The following is a 21374-nucleotide window of genomic DNA, read 5'->3' on the forward strand; positions in this document are numbered from 1 at the left end:
TAAAGCCCAATTAAGGAATCTTAAATATATAAAATAATTTACATATAAAGATACTTATCATGACATTATAACAGTGAAAAGTAAAAATTGCCTAAATGTATAATAAGAAAAAGAGGGCCAATTATAGAGGATATTATGGTACAGACTTATGATGCAGTATGATTCAGTTACTAAAAATTATATTTACAGAGTATACCATGGAAAATGCCCATGATAAATGTTAAGGTTGCATATAACATGATGCAATTAGGAAATACGATGTTAACAGTGATTAATCCTGGGTAGGAGTTTATTTTTCATTATTTTTTTAAGTTTATTTGAGAGAGAGAGAGAGAGACAAAGAGAGAGAGAGAGCACACAGTGCAGAGAGAGAGGGAGAGAAAGAGAATCCCAAGAGGGCTTTGCACCATCAGCGCAGAGCCCGACACAGGGCTTGAACACATGAACTGTGAGATTATGATCTGCACTGAAATCAAGAGTTGGATGCTTAACTGACTGAGCCACCCAGGCACCCCTTGTTTTTCATTATTAAGTCCTATTTTTCCTAAACTAGATAACATTTACTTTCTGCACTTTGGCATTTCCATTCATGCCCTGGCTATCTACACAATACATGATATCTCCTCTTCCTTTCCAACAGAATCCCAATATATGTAGGTAGCAAAAACTTGATTTCCCTGGCTTCCTTGTGCTAAGGGTAGCTATGACTAATGAAATATAAGCAGACGTCTATTGGTTAAACTTCTAGTAAAGCTATTGTTTTCTGAACTTTAAAAAAGAGGAGTTGGCGTGGACAAACCTAGCTGTTACATGTCTTTTACCCTTAACCTTTCCAGAATACTTATTCTTGTCTAAAAACAAGTATAGTGGGCAGAAGTCTATGCCATCCCCAAGATTTCTACCTCCTGGGATACATGACCATTGACTATAGCCAGGACCTATGCATATGATGGGATACTCACTCCCTTAATTAGGTTACCTTACATAAGACTTCATTGTAGATGACTGGGGACAGATTCTCCTTCTGACCTTGAAGAGGTAAATCGCCATGTTGTGAAAGGCCACGTGGCTAGAAAGTGACGTGAGCCTCTAGAACCTGAAAGCAACCCCTCGTCAACAGCCATCTGTCGTTGTTTTTAGGGTCTCTTCCAAACGTGTATGCACATAACCCTAAGTGAAACTGACACTTTACTTTTATAAGCAAATAGATTAAAAATGAAACTGGAACCATAGATTAAAGCTTCAGAAGAAAATTTAATGGACATTAGTGTAAAATCCTACACTTGGGCTCAAATTATCAGCAGCTTATATCAGTAGCATAAAGATCTTATTTGATAGCATACTATTTGCAAAAATAAGGAGGCTTTTAGATGACCATGAGTGTACACACGTCAACAGCCTGATACAGCTGTTAAGATAAATTAATGCAGTAAAATACTATATAAAATTTAAAATGTGATGTAACTAAGGTAAGTTAAAGCCTCATTATACCATGCTGTGTCCAGTCTGTTGGTATGTAATCAACAGACCTGGCTGCTACACAAGAAAGAAAGAAAGAAAGAAAGAAAGAAAGAAAGAAAGAAAGAAAGAAAGGGAAGGAGATTGACAAATTATAGAGTATCCAGGGGAAGGAATCAGAATGATTAGGGTTCTTAAAGCCATTTCACGTGAACAACAAGCAGGAGTTCTTAACAAAGAGTTTCACAAAAGAGTGAGAAAAATCAGAGGATTTATGAAAGCCAAATAAGAAAGTAAATGTTAGAAACTTTCTACATTTGAAAGTACTATTCCAATGTTAATTATCATCATTTTGAACATTCTTGGCAAATAAAAGCTGACTTTCAATCTACATGATGAACTTAGTTTACAAATTTTTTCATAGACCTGAAACTTAAGTTTGCTCTCAGAGTTAAGATTTAAACATCTCCCACCTCCCCAAAACCTAGTGAAAGCCATCTCCAATCATATCACAGACACTCTGGCCTAGGTTAGAACTCCCAGTGACTTGAAAGAAAGTGCACTGTTGATAGCATAGAGGGAGACAACCATTTAATCACTTTCCTACTTTGTAAAGTGACTCACCAACTAGCAGACATACAGTGAGTAAACCCAAGTTTTGATGCTTTCAAGAGAGAGCCTATAATGTGTACTCTTCTCTAGTTCATCATTTTCCCACCTCACTACTGAAAATAGCAGAAGAAAATAAATTTCAGGCTAATTACATGTAATCTTATTAGGGTTATACACTGAGAAGAGATCACTGAGTTCCAATCTCAGCTTTTTTGGAAAATGCCTTTGCCCTCTACTACTTTTCCTCTGTGTAGCCTCATTTTCTCATCCAAATGTGGGAGTGCCCAGGAATCAGTACTTGGTCCTCTGACCTGCTGCCTGGACTTTCCTCCTGAACTCCAGAATCATGCACAGCTATCTACTTGGCATCTGCTCTTAGAGGTCTTCTAGATTTTAACATATACAAAACTAGGTCTTGACATCTCCTCCACATCTCAGGGCTCCAACCTCAGAAAATGGCAACTCCGTTCTTCTAGATGCTACATCCAAACACTGCGGAGCCATCCCAGAATCCTTTTTCTCTTATAACCTCCATTCAAATTGTCAGGAAATCCTATCTGCTGCCTGTTCAAAAAAGCATGTCGTCTTTGACTACTTCCCACAATTTCTCTCTCAGATGCTACAAATAGAGTCCTCGCTAATCACCTGCTTCCAGTTTTTCCCACTAAAATCCGGGCTCAACATAACCACCAGAATGATTGTTTACATCAAATCCTATCACATCTCTGATCAAACCCCGTGTCTTCCCATCTCACTCAAGGCAAAACTTAAAGTTATTACAGTGCTCTAACGACTCAGCATGACCCCTGTCATCTTCCTGACCTCATCTCTATTATTCCCACCAGAGTGCCTCTGCACATGCCACACCTTCTTCCTGGATCATTGCCCTCAGCAATCTCTACAGCTCGGTATTGTCCTCTTTCAAATCTTGAACTCAAAAGATAAAAAATAAAAAAATACAACACCACACTTTCTAGTGAAACCAACCTTAGGTAGGTAGCACCTGCCCAAGAGTGCTTTCCTTCTTTGAACTCTTTCCTATATCCTGAGCTTACATGCCACACTAGCTCTACACTCCTTCCCCGCTTAAATTTTCTTCTCAGCATTTAGCTCTACTGACAAACTACACATTGCACTTATTCATCTCTTTATTACCTGCCTCCACCATTACAATGCAAGCTTCAAGAAGGCAGGGATTTTATCTGTTGTGTCTGCTGGTATAGTTCTGGTGCTCACAACTGTGCCTGTCACATAGAGGAGAGGTGCTCAATGATTATTTGAAAAATGGCTGAATGAAACTACAAAATAAGTAGTTAGACCATAAGATGATTATGAAGTGCTCTCCAGATCTACTTGTCCTAGGTTTCCACAGAATGGTAGAGGAAGATATAATGACATGATGATTTGGGGGTTCAGTATGGGTTTCTGTTACTGTGGAAACAGTTGAGCTCTTTAGACCTTGGTCATTTGAAATTACTGCTCATGTCTGTCCTTTATGAAATCTGAAACATAAGAACTAAAGTTATAACCAGATGAACCAGAGGATGATAATTCTCTTTCCAAAGGAACTTTTCCTTGTCAAAGGGAGAGCTGTCATAATGAGCTTCTTGAGGTAGCACTAAAAAATGGGACTTATATACAATGTTTCAGAAACATATTGTATGGGCAATTCTAGGCACCCCAATTCTGACCCTCTTTTTCATTTTGGGAATCCTGGGAAACATAAAAACTGGAGGACTTGCTTTATGGTACACAAAGATTATGCCTACACTAGAAAATTCAAAGGGACCAAGAATTAGAAAAGCTTTCTTTTCTTTTTTTTTTTTTTTTCAACGTTTATTTATTTTTGGGACAGAGAGAGACAGAGCATGAACGGGGGAGGGGCAGAGAGAGAGGGAGACACAGAATCGGAAACAGGCTCCAGGCTCTGAGCCATCAGCCCAGAGCCTGATGCGGGGCTCGAACTCACGGACCACGAGATCGTGACCTGGCTGAAGTCGGACGCTTAACCGACTGCGCCACCCAGGCGCCCCTAGAAAAGCTTTCTACAGAGAAATTCCTTCCCTGAAGCAACCTTTGACAGGCAAATGATTCTCAAAAGATGATTCTACCTCATTTAGTTCATGGAAACAGATTTACAACCCTTGATTTTACCATCACTGACTTTTCTACCTTCTACCTAGGACAAATTTAATCACTTCGGAATACCTCTGGACACATCAGGCTAACCTAGTCTTTGAACAGTGTCCTAGCATGTTAGGTCAATGAATAGGCTTCTGAGAAGCTGCTGCTGCTTCTCATTTCTATCTAATGGGATATTGGTTTTTCCTCCAATCCCAGCAGGCCCTCCCAAGAAATCAATACCTCACTAGTCAGTGAAGCAGACAGAGATGAAACAGAAGGCCTTGGGAGAGCAGGGCTGCTGCCCGCAAATCTAAGACCACTTGTGTCAAAGATGGCAAACAAGACACATCAAAGAAGGTAAATGACCACAAAACAGGAACAAACAAAATCAATACCGAAAAATAATGAAGTAACACAGGGAGGGAGAAGACAAACATGTCTTAGTAACAAAACCTCTACAGACACAAGGAAGCAACACTTCCCAGAACGTTCTGACAGTGGTTCTGACAAAGGAGACACAGCTTTTGCCTGTTGGTTGTCTTTTTCAAAGTAGAAAGCTGGTATGGAAAGCACCAGGCATATCCAGAATCAATCAGACCTGAGTTTAAGTCCCAGCTCTGAGACTCACTAGTTGTGTGACTTTGGGTAAGTTACTTAAATCCCGTTGTGCTGTAGTTTCCACATAATAAAATGAGGATAAAATAACCCTAATTTTAAAAGAAACTATAATGAGTTAAATTATATAATGACTAAACGTGAGTCAGAAATGAAGTAGATAAACAGCAAAAAGGTCAAAGAGCACGGGTACTTTCCAGTTAAACATGGCAGACTGAGGGAATAGGTTTATTCCCTATCCTTGCCAAAACACTGAAAACAAATGATTTGAAAGAAATAAAACATTTCAATTAGCATCTCAAGAACTAAAAGAATGAGAAAATATGCAGCAGCATTCAAGAGATTTCAACACATTTTTAGAAATAAGAACACAATGGAGAATAGTAGTGGATTTATAAAAACTATTCAAAGATCCCTTTGAATAGAGGGATCTGGGTTCTAATTCTGACTCTGCCACTTGCTAACCATATGATCATGGGTAAATCATTTGATGTCTCTAAGCCTCAGCTCCTTAATTTGTAAAACATGCATAACACTATGTGGTTCATGAGGGTTTGTGAGAAGTAAATGAAACAAATAAAGCACTTAGGACAAGGCCTGGGAATAAGAGTATGAGTGTGTTTCATAAATATAAACTATGATTCTTAATAATAAGATTCTTTGTGGTTTCGTATTGACAAGTTTCTGATTACTGTAAAGCTACTAACTGCAGTAGTGACATGTTCTCACTTAAGATATCTTAAGAGTAAAGATGAAAAGCTTGTCTTTGCTTTTAAGAACACCCAGAATCTCCTAACAGTGGCTTCTAAAGACCCTCTGCGTGGCACCCCTTAAAAAAGGAGTTCTTCTCATGAGTCCCCTTTGGATCTTCCTTTGGGGACTCTCTCATCCTTGGTGACACACAACAAACATCAAGGAAGCTGTCTCACTCTCAGGCACAGATAACAGCCTTTCCTTCAAGTGTTCCTACACCTCGCATAGAAGCCACCAATTTTTACAGAAATTCATACTGTATTATAATTATTTGTTTATATGAGTTTCCCTCTAGGAGACTGGGAAGTTCTTAATGGGAAGAATCTATGTCCTTTATGATCAGTGCCCCAGTGGTTGGCAAAGTGCCTACCTGAACACACACATAGTAGCTATTCAAGGAATACTTCAGGAATGAATGAATGAATGAATGAATGAGTGAATGAACAAAGTATAACACAATGCATCTCAACCAAGGTGCATACCAACATCACCAAAGACCGTTTTCTAAAAACATACATCTATGCACCTCCAGACACCTCAGAGCAGGGCTGAGCCATGTGGAATCTTAGCAAGCTCTTCAGGAGTTCCTGATGTACAACTTTTCAAGAATCATTGTCACTGGATAGGGTTCTGGACTAGATCTGAAGTCTGGGCCTGGTTTCTCCAAAGCCTCTCTGGAACTCCATTTTATGAATAGTAAGAAAAGGCCAATATGCTAGCCATTGCGCATGGCTCAAATGACAGGAGCTGAACAAAAGGAGAGATGCATGTAAACAAGATGATGGGAATTTCAATGAGGAAAAGATACTAAATTCTGGTCCTGGGGTGTGAAGGAGGAATAAGCCAGATAACAAGATCCACAGGCTAATGGGAGATTCTTGCGGGATGCTGTGCAGTGTTACCAAGAAAAGAATTCTGCAGTTCCCAGTTTAGGGCCCAAGGCACTAGGGGGGATATTTCCCTCATCTTCATTTCTTTCTCTGCTCCCCGCTCCACACTGCAGGGCACTGCAACCTCCCTGCTGTGCAAAGGATCTATAAAGGTTTCTGGATGAAAGCGGTTATGTAATGTGGAGTCCTCCTGGGAAATACAGTAGTAAATTAATTTTTCTCCTTCTGCACAGTTCTCTAAGGACAGAAATACCCCCATAAAGGGTAGGAAAAAGAATAATAGGGTAAAAGAATCTTCTGAAAGAGTCCTTGAGAAGCAGTGTAGCAAACAATTCTGTTCCATCCAATGACCACTGACCAAATGACCACTATGGATGTGCAAGCCACTGAGCTGGTGGCTGCCCAGGAAGATTTCACAGTGCAGTACAGAGGGCAGGCTCACAAAGAAAGAATCTTGACCCAATTGTGATAAGAAACAGGAGAGACTACCTGAGGGTTAGTAACCAATAGCACTTGAGTCAAGTTCTGAAGGAAGAATGAGAGGGAGGTGAATAACTGTAAGAAGCATGTCCCAGACAAAGGGAAAAGCAAGATGTGAACAGGGGATGTGAAGCAGTTCAGTAACATTAGGGATAAATGGAAGGACAAAAAAGGGGCAAGAAAGAATCTCACTGTGGGTTTTCTATGCTCAGGAACAAGGGGTTTCTGAAGGGTGAGTAACCTAGTTATAAGGGTGCATGGCTTAGATGTCCAGGTGGATGTGAGGTCTCCACATCAGATGATCTGACTGGCAGAAAAGCCAATGAATTCAGTTTCAGATGTGTTGGGTTTGAAGAGTTGTCTGGGTGAAATCCAGGTAGAGACCCAGAAGGATATGGAAGTCTGAAGTTTGGGAAAGAAGTCATGGTTAGAGATCAAGATCCAGGAGGAAAGCTGACTCCAGAAACATAAATCAATGAGCATGGCTGTGCTCCAATAAAACTTTATTTACAAAATAGGAGGTAGGCTATATGCTTGGGCTGCAGGCTATAGTTCTCTGATCCCTGTTCCAAGGTGTCTAAATTTTAATCAAAAAGTAGGGCCTACAGAAGATTCTTGAATTATCAAAGTGATCCCTTGGGTAGATTGAGTTTTTAGCACCATGCAGTACAGACTATCATAAGCAAAGTCTGGAAATAGACTATTAAAACTGTCCAAATGTCAGACAGGAAGGACCTAAGCTTTATGAAATGAAAATGTAAAACATGCAGGAGAGAAGGACATATGGAACACCTTGCCCCCTGCACACCAAGCTATGACTATATCCTCTGAGGATCCACATCTATCTACTTTCCTACGACATTTTAGTCATAGTTGGATCTCAAATTCTCTAGAAAATTTTAAGCACAGACTAGAAAACCTCTAGAGAACCAATTTGGCTAAAGATAAAAATTAAAACATTATTATTAATTTACATTGATTCACAAGCAGGTGAGTAGCTTGAGTTTCAGGCTCTGGCACTTAAGCTCTTCTCAACTTCAAGAAACAAGTCGCTTTTTCTGTTGTTGTTGTAGGGCATTAAGAATCTGTCAGAAGCAGTGATTCCAATGGTTGTGCTATTAAACACTATATAACAGACTATTAAACATTGCCACCATTTCCTTTAAATAACGTCTTCTAACTTGGCTCTGATTATAGATTCCAGATTGGGCCCTTCCTTTTATGTCCCTAACTACAAACAGCTCTAATCAGACCAGCTAAAAATATAGGGTTAAATGTGCTGGGACAAAGTAAGTGAGTGAACGCTCATCCTACAACCTCATCTAAATTCTTTGGAGACAGATGCCTAAAACCTGTAAGATCTATTTCCTATAGGAAATTCTAACATTTTAAGAATAAGAACTGGCACCTCATAACATGCTCTGAACTCAGAAAGACCTTAATATACATCATTCACAGCACAGACCTGGACAGTCACTCAATACAAATTGTATTGAATCAGTGATTGCACCAGTGACTGTCAAGAATTTTTTCATGGTTTGACATTTGAAAAATGAGAATAATCAGAGATGGCCTACTACCCAATTTAAAAATAAAAGTTTTTTTTTTAATGGTGTTCTCTACTCAATCCACTAAAAGTGAATTAGAATAGCCATCTACCCATACCCAGATGGCATTATCTATGCATTTTCAGTTTGTATGAATGCATTATGTTTCTAAGTGTATATTTTCTAGAAGCCTATGAAATAAATCATATGTGATACTACTCTTCAGGCAGCTTCCAGAAAAACTAGCCACTTCTTAACTGCTGCATATTTTAGCTTGCAGAATAATAATAATAATAATAATAATAATAATAATAGCAGCTCAGTAAACAACAAAACACAGAAAACTTTCCTTTTAAATGAAAATTCTAGGCCAGCATTTCCTAAGCTTGTTCCACTATTTTGTTAAGTGTTCCACATGACCAAACACATTTAGGTACTGCTGCATGGTGTAGACCCCTCTTTTTTTTTTTTTAATGCTTATTTATTTATTTTGAGAGAAAGAGAGAGAGAGCATGAGCGCACATACATGAGTGGGGGAGGGGCAGAGAGAGGGAGAGAGAGAATCCCAAGTAGGCTCTGTGCTCTCAGGGCAGAGTTGGACGTGAAGCTCAATGTCACAAACCCACGAGATCACGAACTGGGTCGAAATCAAGAGACAGACACTTATCGACTGGGCCACCCAGGTGCTCCTCTTCTTGAAGGAGACAGCAGAAAAAGCCATCATTTTTATTTTTAGAAATCACACTGGCTATAGGGCACACTTTGATTTTGAAATGTTAACATATGAAAGAACAAAAAGAGTATGTTAGAATTTAAAAAAAAAAGGCAGTAGTGGGGCACCTGGGTGGCTCAGTTGGTTGAGCGTCCTACTTGGGCTTAGGTCATGATCTTATGGCTTGTGAGTTCAAGCCCCGCATCAGGCTCTGTGCTGACAGCTCAGAGCCTAGACCCTGCTTCAGATTCTGTGTCTCCCTCTCTCTCTCTGCCCTTCTCCACTTGTGCTCTCTCTCTCTCTAAAAAATAAACATTGAAAAAAAATTTTTAAAGGCCATAGTTATACAGTTTTAGGAAGGTCACTCAAGTCTCAACTTTTTTTTTCTTTAAAATGGTAATAATAATAATGCCTACTCTGTAGGCTCATGAGAAGGATTGAATGAGTGCATGTGCATGAAAATCTCCACATGAAGCTCACATATAGAAAACAGCAAGAGATACGGCCACAGTTCTTCCTGGAGATTCAGAATGCACATTAGAATATCAAAGTCCTAAGAAGTCCTGCAGCAAGGGAAGAAGTTATTCAGATTGGATTTCTCAAACATATTCAACCATGTACATTAATCCAGGTTCTCAGTTGTAAGACACAGAATCTGAAGTGCCAAATACGGAATAGTGTATTCAAGAGATATTGTGTAGCTTGTACATTTATTCAGCAGTCTTATGAAATAGGCTCAAGCCTAAGCTTCCAGAAACTCAAGCCCTACATAAAACAGGCCTGATAAGGACACAATGCCAGCCACCAATGAGCACTGTGTCCCATAATCTGTGAAGCTTCGAGAAACTGAACTTGAATGCAACTGTCCCTGGGGCCAGCAGTGATTATCTTTCTGGGTCAAACACAGGACCCTGAAAATTCTGCTGTCTCCCAAGGATGGAGTCCTGCTCTGCCTCCACCCCCCTCTCCACCACCAAAAAATGGATTTTACATTGTACCTTCTTCCTCTAGTTGCCCACTTCTCTATCAGTATGATTGGTGGAGGGGCTCCTGGGTGGCTCAGTCGGTTAAGCGTCTGACTCTTGGTTTCGGCACAGGTCATGCTCTCATGGTTTGTGACAGTGAGTCCCTTATTTGGCTCTGTGTTGACAGTGCAGAGCCTGCTTGGGATCCTCTCCCTCCTCTCTCTCTCTCTGCCCCAACCCTGCTCATGTTCTCTCTCTTTCTCTCTCAAAATAAGTATTATTGGTGGAATCCAGGTCACATGCCTGTGGTCTGGCTGCAAAGAAAGCAAAAGAAGAAAGTTCTATGGGTTCTTCCTGAGAAGGTAAGCCTGCTATGGCTGGGGGTTCCCCTAAAGATAGCAAACATGTGTAATAACTGCTAGAAATCCAAAATACATGAAAAACATCCATTACACTGAGGAAAACCTACTCCTCCCTGTAAGAAATTAATATGTTCTTATAGAGAACACTTCTGAGTATACTCCCTCTCCCAGAAGGACAAACATCAACATTTTTCTTTTCAACTTCAGGGAAGAGACCAAAATTGAGTGGAGTTTAATGTAAGAAAATTTCTTCCTGGGGAACCCAGTGATTTTAGAACATTCTAAGAAAGAGAGTGGGCCTAAAATGGAGCTATACATAGGATAGGAACAGCCATGGAAATCTGCCAGGGGTAGGGCATGAGGTGGAGGGGAGCATGAGCCAGGAGCACTGAAGTTCTTTCTGTGACTTTGGTTCCTGTCACCACCATTGGATAGATATTACTTGCTCCACTATTTCCCATCTACCCAGGCATTTTCCTGGTCTCCTGTTTCTAAACACAGCCATGTGTGAACCACTGCACCATAAAAGCAGGATGGGACAGCCTGTAAAGAGCTAAGATATAGAAGCATACCCTTCCACCAAGTGCAGCTGTTGTGTATATCAGAGCTAAGTACAGATGGTGACATCCAGACCAGCGGATGGGTTGTGCAAACAGATAACAGAGATGTTATGTTTGAGGGGTAGGTGTGGTGTGTATATGTGATCAGACATAACATATACATTATGTCACTTAATGTTCTTGACAACCCTAAGAAGGTAAGTGGGTGTGGCCAGAAAGTGAATCCAAAAGAAGCAACTGGTGGAGATTCAGGTAATGGGCACCAAGAATAGACGAGGTAAATGGCTCAACAGGTAGCAGGGCCCCATCAGCCAGTGAGAAGGGCCCAGAAGATAGGACTACCAACTCTGGGGATGCTCCAACAAGAACAGACCAAGGCTCTCATCGTAAAGAGACAAATCTACCAAAACATATTATAGAGACTGGGCTTAGGCACAAGGGTGCATAAAATAGACATTAGTAGAGTTAAGATCTGATGTGGACAGTGAGATGTACTAGAGCTCCTGATCTATATGGTGACCATGTAAATTCAAATTACAAACCAAGAATGGGTTGTTCCAATAATCACACCAGGACAGCAGGATAAACCAGGAACGCCCTTGGAAAATGGGACATGTAATCACCCCCAATTATATATTATCTGGTCCTAGTGAATCCACAGGTAGAATTCAAGTAAACATGGCTGAGAAAAAAAAAAAGAATATAAAGGTTGAAAACTAAAGAAAACTTATTCACAACAGTTTTTCTTTTTATTCCTCTGGTTTTAATATTTGAAGAAATGGTGTAAAAAGATCATAGATGCTAGCATACACCTAATTTTTTCTCTCTTAAATCACAGCCAGAGGCTACCGTGAGTGTTCCAGCAACAGCAGTGAGACATAAAAACTCTTATGGAAAATTATTCTACAAGACTGAAGAGCAAAAGGGCAAATTTCCCTCAGCAGCAAGGTCAGCATCAAGATGGAGGCTAGTCCCAGTGACTTTTCAAACAACCTGTTAGTTTCAGCTTTAGAAATGGCCAAGCTGCAGGACTGCTACAAGATGTGGCCAAGATGTGGAGACAAAGCCAAAGGTCATGGCCTTTGGTCCATCAGAAGTTTTAGAGTCATAAAAAAGGAAATCAGTTATTTATCACCAGACAGATCATGACATCCCACAAAAGGATTCTAATTGTTAGTAGATCCACTTTCTAAGACAAAGATCTCTATAGGAAATGTTCCCTGCCCCCAAATGTTGTAATCAAAGAATAAATGGATCGCAGTTCCACATGCTGCCATCTTGTCTTTGGGTAGACAGTTTGATCTGGGCCTCTATTTTGTAAATGCTGTAATACTATCCTCAGAAGTTAAGCAGAGCTTTATCAGAGATCATTTAAAAATGACTTTTTGAGCAGTTTGACACTCCAGCATCAATGCTGCAGTATTGTTCCTGAGATGCTAGATATTAACTTTGAATACTAACCTGGCACTGTGAAGACATTTTCATTATTAAGACATCTGGGACAATTTCAATAGCAGTATGTTTGGAGGGAAGAAGGCATTGAGTGCAATACAATGAGGCCTTGTACCCTCTTTAGCATTTCAGCACACTTTAGGCTTGTGAAATCCCTCCACCCTCTCTCTGTACAAAGCTTCTCTTCAAAGTTTACACTGGCAGGGATTTGGAGGATTAAAAATCCAGTATCTAAGTACAGTGGGTCAGTCAGGCCTTAAGTTAATGAACCTCATGCTCTTAAGCAGAGTTTGACTGCCATGGTGGAACAAGAAATGTCAAAGTGAGGTTAAAGAAATTGCCCAGAAGGTCCTTTGGTCTACAAGCAATTTCAGTCCTCCTCACAAACTCATAGGTCTTTTCCTTTCCTTTCTTTTCTTTTCTTCTTTTTCTATTTTATTTATTTATTTATTTGTTTTGCTAACACTTTTCCCCATATACCACCTTATATGTTTAATGTATATTTTATTGTTATCCATGAGGTCAGGATTCTGTCTTTTTTATGCATTTCTGTATTCCCAGTGTCTGGTACATAACAGGTGTTCAATAATATTTGTTAAATGAATGAATGAATGAATGAATGATGGAAGACTCCCTCATCATATATATGAGTCATTCATTCTAGTTTGCCCTTCAAATGGAAAGTAACCTATTGGGAAAAGGAGTTCTCTAAAATCTTATTCTTCTACCCCTGTACCTGGAGTTTTGAGCAGGAGAGCAATTATTTTGAAAGAAAAGAATCTGAAGGAAAATGCAGAAGTTGTAGAGTGAAACTGAGGATAGGGCTAAGGAATAAAGAGAATAGGTGAATTCACACACATTTTGGAATTTAAAAAGAAAACAGCAATATCAACATCCAAAAATCAAACTATAAAAAATGTCATATTTCTTTAATTTGTGTAATTTAATCAGACCTGTGAGTTTTGCTCTGCATTTTCTCTTTACAATAATTCGTCAAACAAACAAACCAAAAAGGTTCACTGACAAGTAGAGTAGAAAGGCGGTAGAAAATGATGGATACTGTGGCCTGAATTAAAAGATAATCCCAAGAAATAAGGGAAACAAAAGGTTTTGGAAGAAAAGACAAAATAGCACACCGTGGCTAAAAGGAAGGCAAAAATGCCAGGCACTGAGAAGTAGCAACTTCCCAAAACAGGCCAGCTCAGAGACACCACTCTCATTGAGACTCTCCAGGACATGAGGGGAACAAAGGAACATCCCAACTAGGACATAAAAAGTGGCACCACCACCCTCTTCTCCATCTCTAGCATCCCCCAACCCACTCAGTTGCTTAACGACTGCTGGTATTCAGACTTCAGTGAGGGGCACCTGGGTGACTCAGTTGGTTAAACATGTGACTCTTGGTTTCAGCTCAGGTCATGATCTCTCGATTCATGGGATCGAGCCCCACATTGGGCTCTGTGCTGACAGTGTGGAGCCTTCTTGGGCTTTTCTCTCTCCCTCTCTCTCTGTCCTTCCCCCGCCCTCTCCCTCTCTCTCTCTCTCAAAATGAATAAAGTTTTAAAAATAAATAAATGAACTTCAGTGATAGTCTCAACTCAGGTTTTTCTTTCCAATCCCTATAGCCTTTACCTTCGTTCAAAGCCTTGCCATTTTCCCACAGGAATTCAATCACTACTACGTTACTCTGTCTCCAGGTTGACCTGCCTCCAGTCTGTCTTGCCCTAGTCCTTGGGGAAAATCTGACCATTCTTCTCTCCAGCATGAAACAGGTCTCAGACTCCTCCTCAGCCTATTTGAATGATGTCCACTAAAGTTATATTTTCAAACCAATCTCTAGTGATTGCACAAATGTTCACAATAAGGCCTTACTGTGATTTCCATAAGTACAGAGACAATGCCTATCTTATTCATAGTTGAATCCCAAACAACCAGCACAGTGCCTGTGCTCCACTCCCTAAGTATTTATTTTGTGTTTTTCACAAATAAATAAAATGGGAAAATTATGATATAAAACTAAGCAGAATGCAATCCTAATAATGTAAAATATATGTATACATTTATATGTAAAATATATAAATATTATACAAATATATATTATAAAATATAATTTATAAATATAAAATATATAAAATGTTTCATATATTTTTATACTTATATTTTTAACATATATGTAAATTTACAATATGTTATGTTAATTTATGTATTTTTTCACTTTCAAAATTTACCATAAAAGCTTTTTTTTTTCTCTCTCTGATACTGAGATACAAAAATATAAGCAAAAACAAAAGGGAGTAAAGCAAAAACCATGCATCTGACAGATGAGATGGCAGCATGGGGCATTATGGGAACAATAATATCCTTATCACACCACATTGGGTTCTTCATCTTCCAGCCCTGACTCTGCCCCACTCCCTGCTACTCCTCCACCACCTGAAGAGTGAGCAGTGCCAAACCACATGATGTTCTTCACAGTGATACTTGCTAACTACTTTCTCACTCCACTATTCCAGTATTCCCAATGTGGTAGTTCTGCGTTCCTGCCATCTTTTCATTTCTAGGGCAAAGCACCATGCCTGGCATACAGAAGAACATATTAAATATTGATGGAATAAATTAATTAATACATGGATAAGGCAGTGACACTGAATGCAAGGCCCATTTCTTTCATTTACTCTAAAATCATACTTACCTAACAGGGTTGTTATTGAGGACTAAATGAGAAAATGCACATAAAACATGCCTGACATATAATAAGCACTCACTAAACAAAGTTATTAACTATTATTACTGTGACCATGTACAAGTTGCTTTTTGCTCTCTTAGCCAAAATCATCTTTTTAAAAAAATTTTTAAGGTTTATTTATTTTTGAGGGAGACAGAATGAGAGCGGGGAGTGAGGGAGGGGCAGAGAGAGAGGGAGACACAGAATCTGAAGCAGGCTCCAGGTTCTGAGCTGTCAGCACAGAGCCCGATACGGGGCTCGAACTCACAGACTGCAAGATCATGACCTGAACTGAAGTCGGACACTTAACCAACTGAGCCACCCAGGTGCCCCTGCCAAAATCATCTTAAATTGTGGATAGTAATTTCTGCCCTGCCAACTCATCCTCTTGAGATGAGAAAGAGCTTAAAACAATCTGGGAAATACAAATCACTAAACAAACACATATTATCATCATTATGATGATGATAATGATTATATGATTATTGTCTTTGTGAATCTTGCCTAATAGGTTTCTCCTTTAAGGTCACATTACCTTGGCTGATGTTTCAAACCATCCTACGAAACCATGCTCCTTGCAGAACTGGTCCATCTTGAGGCCATTGTTCGTGAGCACATCCTTCCCCTGGTCACATTTGTTGGCCAACAAAACCACTGAAACTGGTTTGCCATTAGGAAGACTTAACTTTGAGTCCAAATCATTTTTCCACTTTGTCACTGCTTCAAATGTAGCTGGCCTGGTGACATCGAAGACAATAAATGCGCCCATAGCTTCTCTGTAATAGACCCTTGTCATATTTCCAAATCTTTCTTGACCTATCACCAAAAAGAAAGAGAAATCAAAAACTCATTACAATTGTAAACTGAATCATATACTGGAACCTCTCAAGGTGTCCAGTGCGAGCAGATCCCTCACTAAAGTGCTTCAGTACTTATCTTTAAAGAGTGAGCTAAGTACACAATCAGTATGATGTAGGTAGTGAAACCAGAGTTCCAGAGCAGAATTTATGACCAAAATTGACTGGGATTTCAGCTAATTAACAAAATGGAATGAATCTTATTGGTTGTAACTCTATCCACTAGCAGTAGCTGAAGACAGGAGCTAATGAATGGTGGGTTTATATTTTTTGAACCCCAAACTCCAGAAGTGTATGGCCAAAGGCCTTTTATTCTGATTTGGTAATTTATTCATGTGAAGAGTCTTATAAAGTTATACAAATTAAAATAAAGCGAGTTGTGTTTAATAAGCCAACTTCTCTCAAAAAGAATAAAACGCCGGAACTGGCCTATATCTAAGGACAAATAGGTCAACAATTTTAAAAACACTTTACATTTAACTCTGAGTACAAGATGTTGTGATGGTGAGTTTTAATTCAAGTTAAAAAACTCTTTTTTAGGTTGTGATATTCACATGGGCATTAGCATTGCAGATTTGAAGAGGAAATGATCCATAGCACTAGTGAAAATGGATGCAGGTCAAGGGTTCCACCCTAATGGTCCTATAGTGTGTGAGTCTGTGTGCTCATGCATGTATCACTGGAAAGAAGAGCATTCGGTAGGGGCCAGCACATGATGATCCTAAAACATTCCTTACATGGGTTTCACCACAGAAGCTTTGTTTTCTTCCCCATAGTTGTCTAGTCAATGAAAGAAAGTGGTATAATACTCTTCATATGACACACAACCCACAGATGAACTTTCATTTCTCCCAAATGAGTTTTAAATTTCTTTTATTTTCTTTCTTTTTTTAGTTCCTAATGCAAACAGTGATCTCCTTTGATACTGCTCAGGGTGGCCATGACATTTCAGGAAGAGAGGGGAAAAAAAGGCTTCTGTGATCATTTGGGACTCTGAAGGCCTCTAGGCTTTGCACAGTTGTCTTATGATCCCTTTCAGGGAACTAATCAGATGAAAAGCAAAGTCATGGGTTATTCAATAATCTGCTTGTCCAGAGATTTTCATAGTAGAGTAAGGAGGTCCTGAAGAAGAAAGATTTTTACATTTAAAATATATGGCAAAGGGTCATTTTTAAGACTAATGCAAAAAAACAATGTATAGGCTTAACACCTTATAGGAATTCAAAAAGGAAAATCTGTATGTATGTGTGTATGTGTTTGAGTTCATGAGGGTATGTGTGCCAGATCAGAAACAAAGAGAAAAAAGTGATCTTTGTACACTGAGGTCACTGGGCTGGTGGACTTGAAAAGTTCATATTTCCGGTGATCTGATAAGAGGTCACATTCAGAAAAGGGCATATCTAGCACTCACATTTTATCCTTCCTTTGTCAGCTGATAGCTCTCTCTCTGCTGTTTTTTATTAAAAGAATGAGAACCATGTGACTTTTCATGAATCCCTACGAATGGCCAATGTAGAGACCTGAGCAGAGTATCATAGGTAACTTACTTAAAAAAACAAAAAAAAAAAACACCATAGTTCAAAAATTCCCTGTGGGGTTAGATCACTCATTGAACATACATTTACTGGATAGCTAATATGGTCCAGGCTCTGTACTTTGTGCTGGAAATACATAATTTTTTGCCCTTGAACTGCTAAACTAAGAAGTGTCATACTGGATGCTTGCACTAAAAATGATCCAATTCAGCAGGTAGGTTCTCTCTTCTCTTAGATTCTACACACACAACCACAGCCCTGTCGATGTGACTCATGATTCAATGTTCAGCTTCCAGGAAAGTTAAATGACAAAGCAATCAACTGAACCACAAAAGTTAATACGATGGCTGCAGTAATAATTTGGAAAACCTTGCTGCAGAAGACAGTAAATTAAATGGTCAGAAGACACCGGTCTTCATTTTAATCACTGGTTACCAGTGCAGCCTTAGACAAATGTATTCCTCTTTGTAAGACTACGTTTCCTCACCTGTGCTTATTATTGTATGTCAGGCATGTTTTACGTGCATGAATTTGTTTTGGCTGACCTCCTAGATCCCTCGCTGCTTTCCTGCTTTGAGAGTTAAAATATTCCTAGTAAATTAATGCTTGGCCCTCTGTCCCAACGGCCTTAAGTGGTCCATTTGGTGTCACAGACTCATCTAAAAATATACGCAAGCAATACAGTCATAATGTTTATTTAATGGATTTTCACTTGGTAATTAATACTCTATAGATGTTCTCAGTGCACATAATCAAGCTGTGAATCTTCTACACAGGCATAGAAACAAGAGGAGGAAGTGTGTTGGGTTTTCTGTTAAACTGGGCACATTCATTTACCACTCCACTACTAACCAACCAGCTCTGTGACCTCAGATTAGTCACCGTACCATTCTGAGCCTCAGCTTTCCTCATTGGTAAAATAGGGAAATGGGATTGGATACCGGAAACTAAATTCGTTATTGCCTCTGGCAACCCCTCTAATCAACCTCCTCAGATGCAGGCAACCAGCTCTCCACCTCCTACTCCCTCCGTGTTCCCTCCAGTTCTCAGCATCACTAGTAATATTGTGCCCCAGAGCGGTATCTTCAAGTCATCTGACTCTTTCGTCGCCTCTCTGTCCAAAGGGTCTCCAACATTCTACCAATGCTTCTGTTTCAGAAGCAGCCCCTGATCAGTCCTCTTCCCCATCAGCACTGCTACTGATCTTAAAATAAATATAAATATAAACATAGGTCTTCAGACATTCTGGCAGCATAAGGGATCACCAGACGGGCATACACAGGGAGGAAATGAAGTCATTATCTTAAAGAGCTATCTGCACCCCCCTGTTCATTGCAGCATTGTCCACAAGGAATGAGACATGGCAACCTCTTAAGTGTCTATCAGTGAATGAATGAATTAATTAATGCATGAATGAATGAAGAAAACGTGGTACATGCACACAGTGAAATATTATTCAGCCACAAAAAAGAAGGAAATTCTTCCTTTTGCAACAACATGGCAAATGCTATGAGAACATTATGGTAAGTGAAATAAGTCAGACAGAGGAAAAAAATACTATATCATCTCATTTATATGTGGAATCCAAAAAAGTCAAACTTGTAGAAACAGAGTAGAAAGGTGGTTGCCGAAGTCTGAGAGTGCAAGAAACGGGGAGATGTTGGCCAAAGGATATAGACCTCCAGTTATAAGATAAATAAGTGGTGGGATCTAATATATAGTATGATGATTATAATTAACAATACTGTATTATGTGTATACAGTTGCTAAAAGAGTAGTTCTTACATGTTCCCACCACAGACAAAAAAAAAAAAAAAAGGGAATTATGTAAGGTGATGGAGGTGTTCATCCTATCGTAGTAATCATTTTGAAATATATAAATATATCAAGCCATCATGCTGTACAGCTTAAATTTACACGTTATATGCCAATTATATTTCAATAAAGCAGGAAAGAAAATGCATCTTAGATATTTATAGAACACCCATTCCTGGGCCATGTTCTTCAGAGATTCTTACATGGTAGTTTTATATGGGGCCCAGGAATCTGTCTTTTTAAGCAGTCCCTAGGTGAAATCTTAAAACCATTTCTGTATTAATCCACTTTCAAACTGTAAACATTACCATTATGCTCTATTGCTTTAGCCCTTCAGTGCCTCTTACATGCTTAAAAACAGACACCTTTATTAAAACTGCAGACAAGGAGACTTTGGCTCCAACCACCTTTCCAAACTCTCCTCCTGTCACTTTCTTCAAGTGCTCCATGGCGAAGCCACACTAGAGTACTTACTCTTTCTAAAACACATCCTCCATTACTCCCTGGATTTTTCTTTCCTTTTTATATCTCTATTCCCAAAACCTGAATTCCTTCCCCATCTTTCTTCCTCTCACTCTGTCCAATGAAATCCTGTACACCCTATAATTGCTCCCTGAAATGCCATTACAGTTCTGCAACCTTCCCTGGCCTCCCAACTTTTTCATGACCCTGTAGCATTTTCTTTACCTGACATCATTTACATTTATTATGCTATATATTCATGCTTCAGTCTCCACTACAGCACTGTAAAATCTTGAAGAGCAAGCTGATCATATTTTGATCTTATAAATCTGAGGCCTATTTTCCACCTATTTGATATAGTAAAAACTCAAGATGCTCTTGCAGAAATAAGCTAAAATTAAAGTTCTTTCTTCCTCTAAAATACAACATCATCGTATATTCATGAACGAGTGCTGTGTACTAACACACTTGCTCTATATTATACTCTCATTTCCACTAAATAATCGAAAGATGTTCATTGATGGAGAAAATTAACATTATTCTAACAGGGCTAGGTGCATATCTGTTGCAACAAGTTTTAGACTGGAATGTTATGCTTTTGTAATCATTTTCATATTCTTAAGAAATTTGGAATCAATTTACTCTATTCAAAATAGCATATGTTTTTGGTCATGGCACAATCCATAGAGCTAAAATTTCCTCCAAGATACAGATATGCTCTTTATTTCTAGGGAATAATAGAATGAAAAGCAGGAAGATAAAAATGAGAGTAAATATGGACCTTGCACAAGGATCTAGAGGAAAAAAAATCTATCTAATTACTGAATTTACAATAGCTTAAGCTGGTTTTGAAGAGTGAGTCAAGGAAATCTAGACTAGGATCAGAGTCTGGCTGACATCCTCGTGAGTAGGTTTTGTCCACTTTTTAAGGGCCCATCTGACCTTCTGTCCAACATTTTGAAACCATCTCATCTTCTCTCTTCCCTACTTTGCCCCACCAAGTCAGTGACAGAAATGTCTCAATCAATCACTTTTTTTCCAAGTCACCTAGGCTGATATACTGGCATTAACCATGTGTAATCTTCCCTCACAAAATTGTAAGTTCCCCCTAGCCAGAACCAGGTTTAAGCACCCCCATGACAAGTGTATTGAACATTCAGTATACAGTGAGTGCTCAGTAAGGTCTCCTCACCGAGTGAAGGAATAACCCCTAATTCTTTACCTCCCCTCACCCCAGCAGATACTTGCAGGCTTAACTGGACTTTAAGGCTCACCCTCTGCCATGTCTCTTGTATTCATCATTTTCTTTCCATTCCCATCAAAACCACTCTAGTTAGGATTGCCTCACCTCCTTCATTCACCGAACAACAAAGTTTTGAATGCTTATTAATTTTCAGGCACTGTTCTAGCAACTAGAAAAGATAATTAAAGGTCTGTGTCCTAATGAATC

At 39.2% G+C, this 21374-nt stretch overlaps 1 protein-coding gene across 1 annotated transcript in view; it reads right to left on the reverse strand.

Moving 5' to 3' along the window:
• RAB38 (RAB38, member RAS oncogene family) overlaps nt 1-21374 on the reverse strand; it is a 57736-nt gene that overhangs the window by 18125 nt on the left and 18237 nt on the right. The window contains exon 2 of the mRNA XM_040489580.1: nt 15791-16071. Within this exon, the coding sequence (XP_040345514.1) occupies nt 15791-16071 (281 nt within the window). The remainder of the gene's footprint in view (nt 1-15790; nt 16072-21374) is intronic.

Source organism: Herpailurus yagouaroundi, unplaced genomic scaffold (genome assembly GCF_014898765.1).
Source record: "Herpailurus yagouaroundi ecotype Mexico unplaced genomic scaffold, PumYag 180, whole genome shotgun sequence".
NCBI classification, from domain to species: Eukaryota; Metazoa; Chordata; class Mammalia; order Carnivora; family Felidae; genus Herpailurus; species Herpailurus yagouaroundi.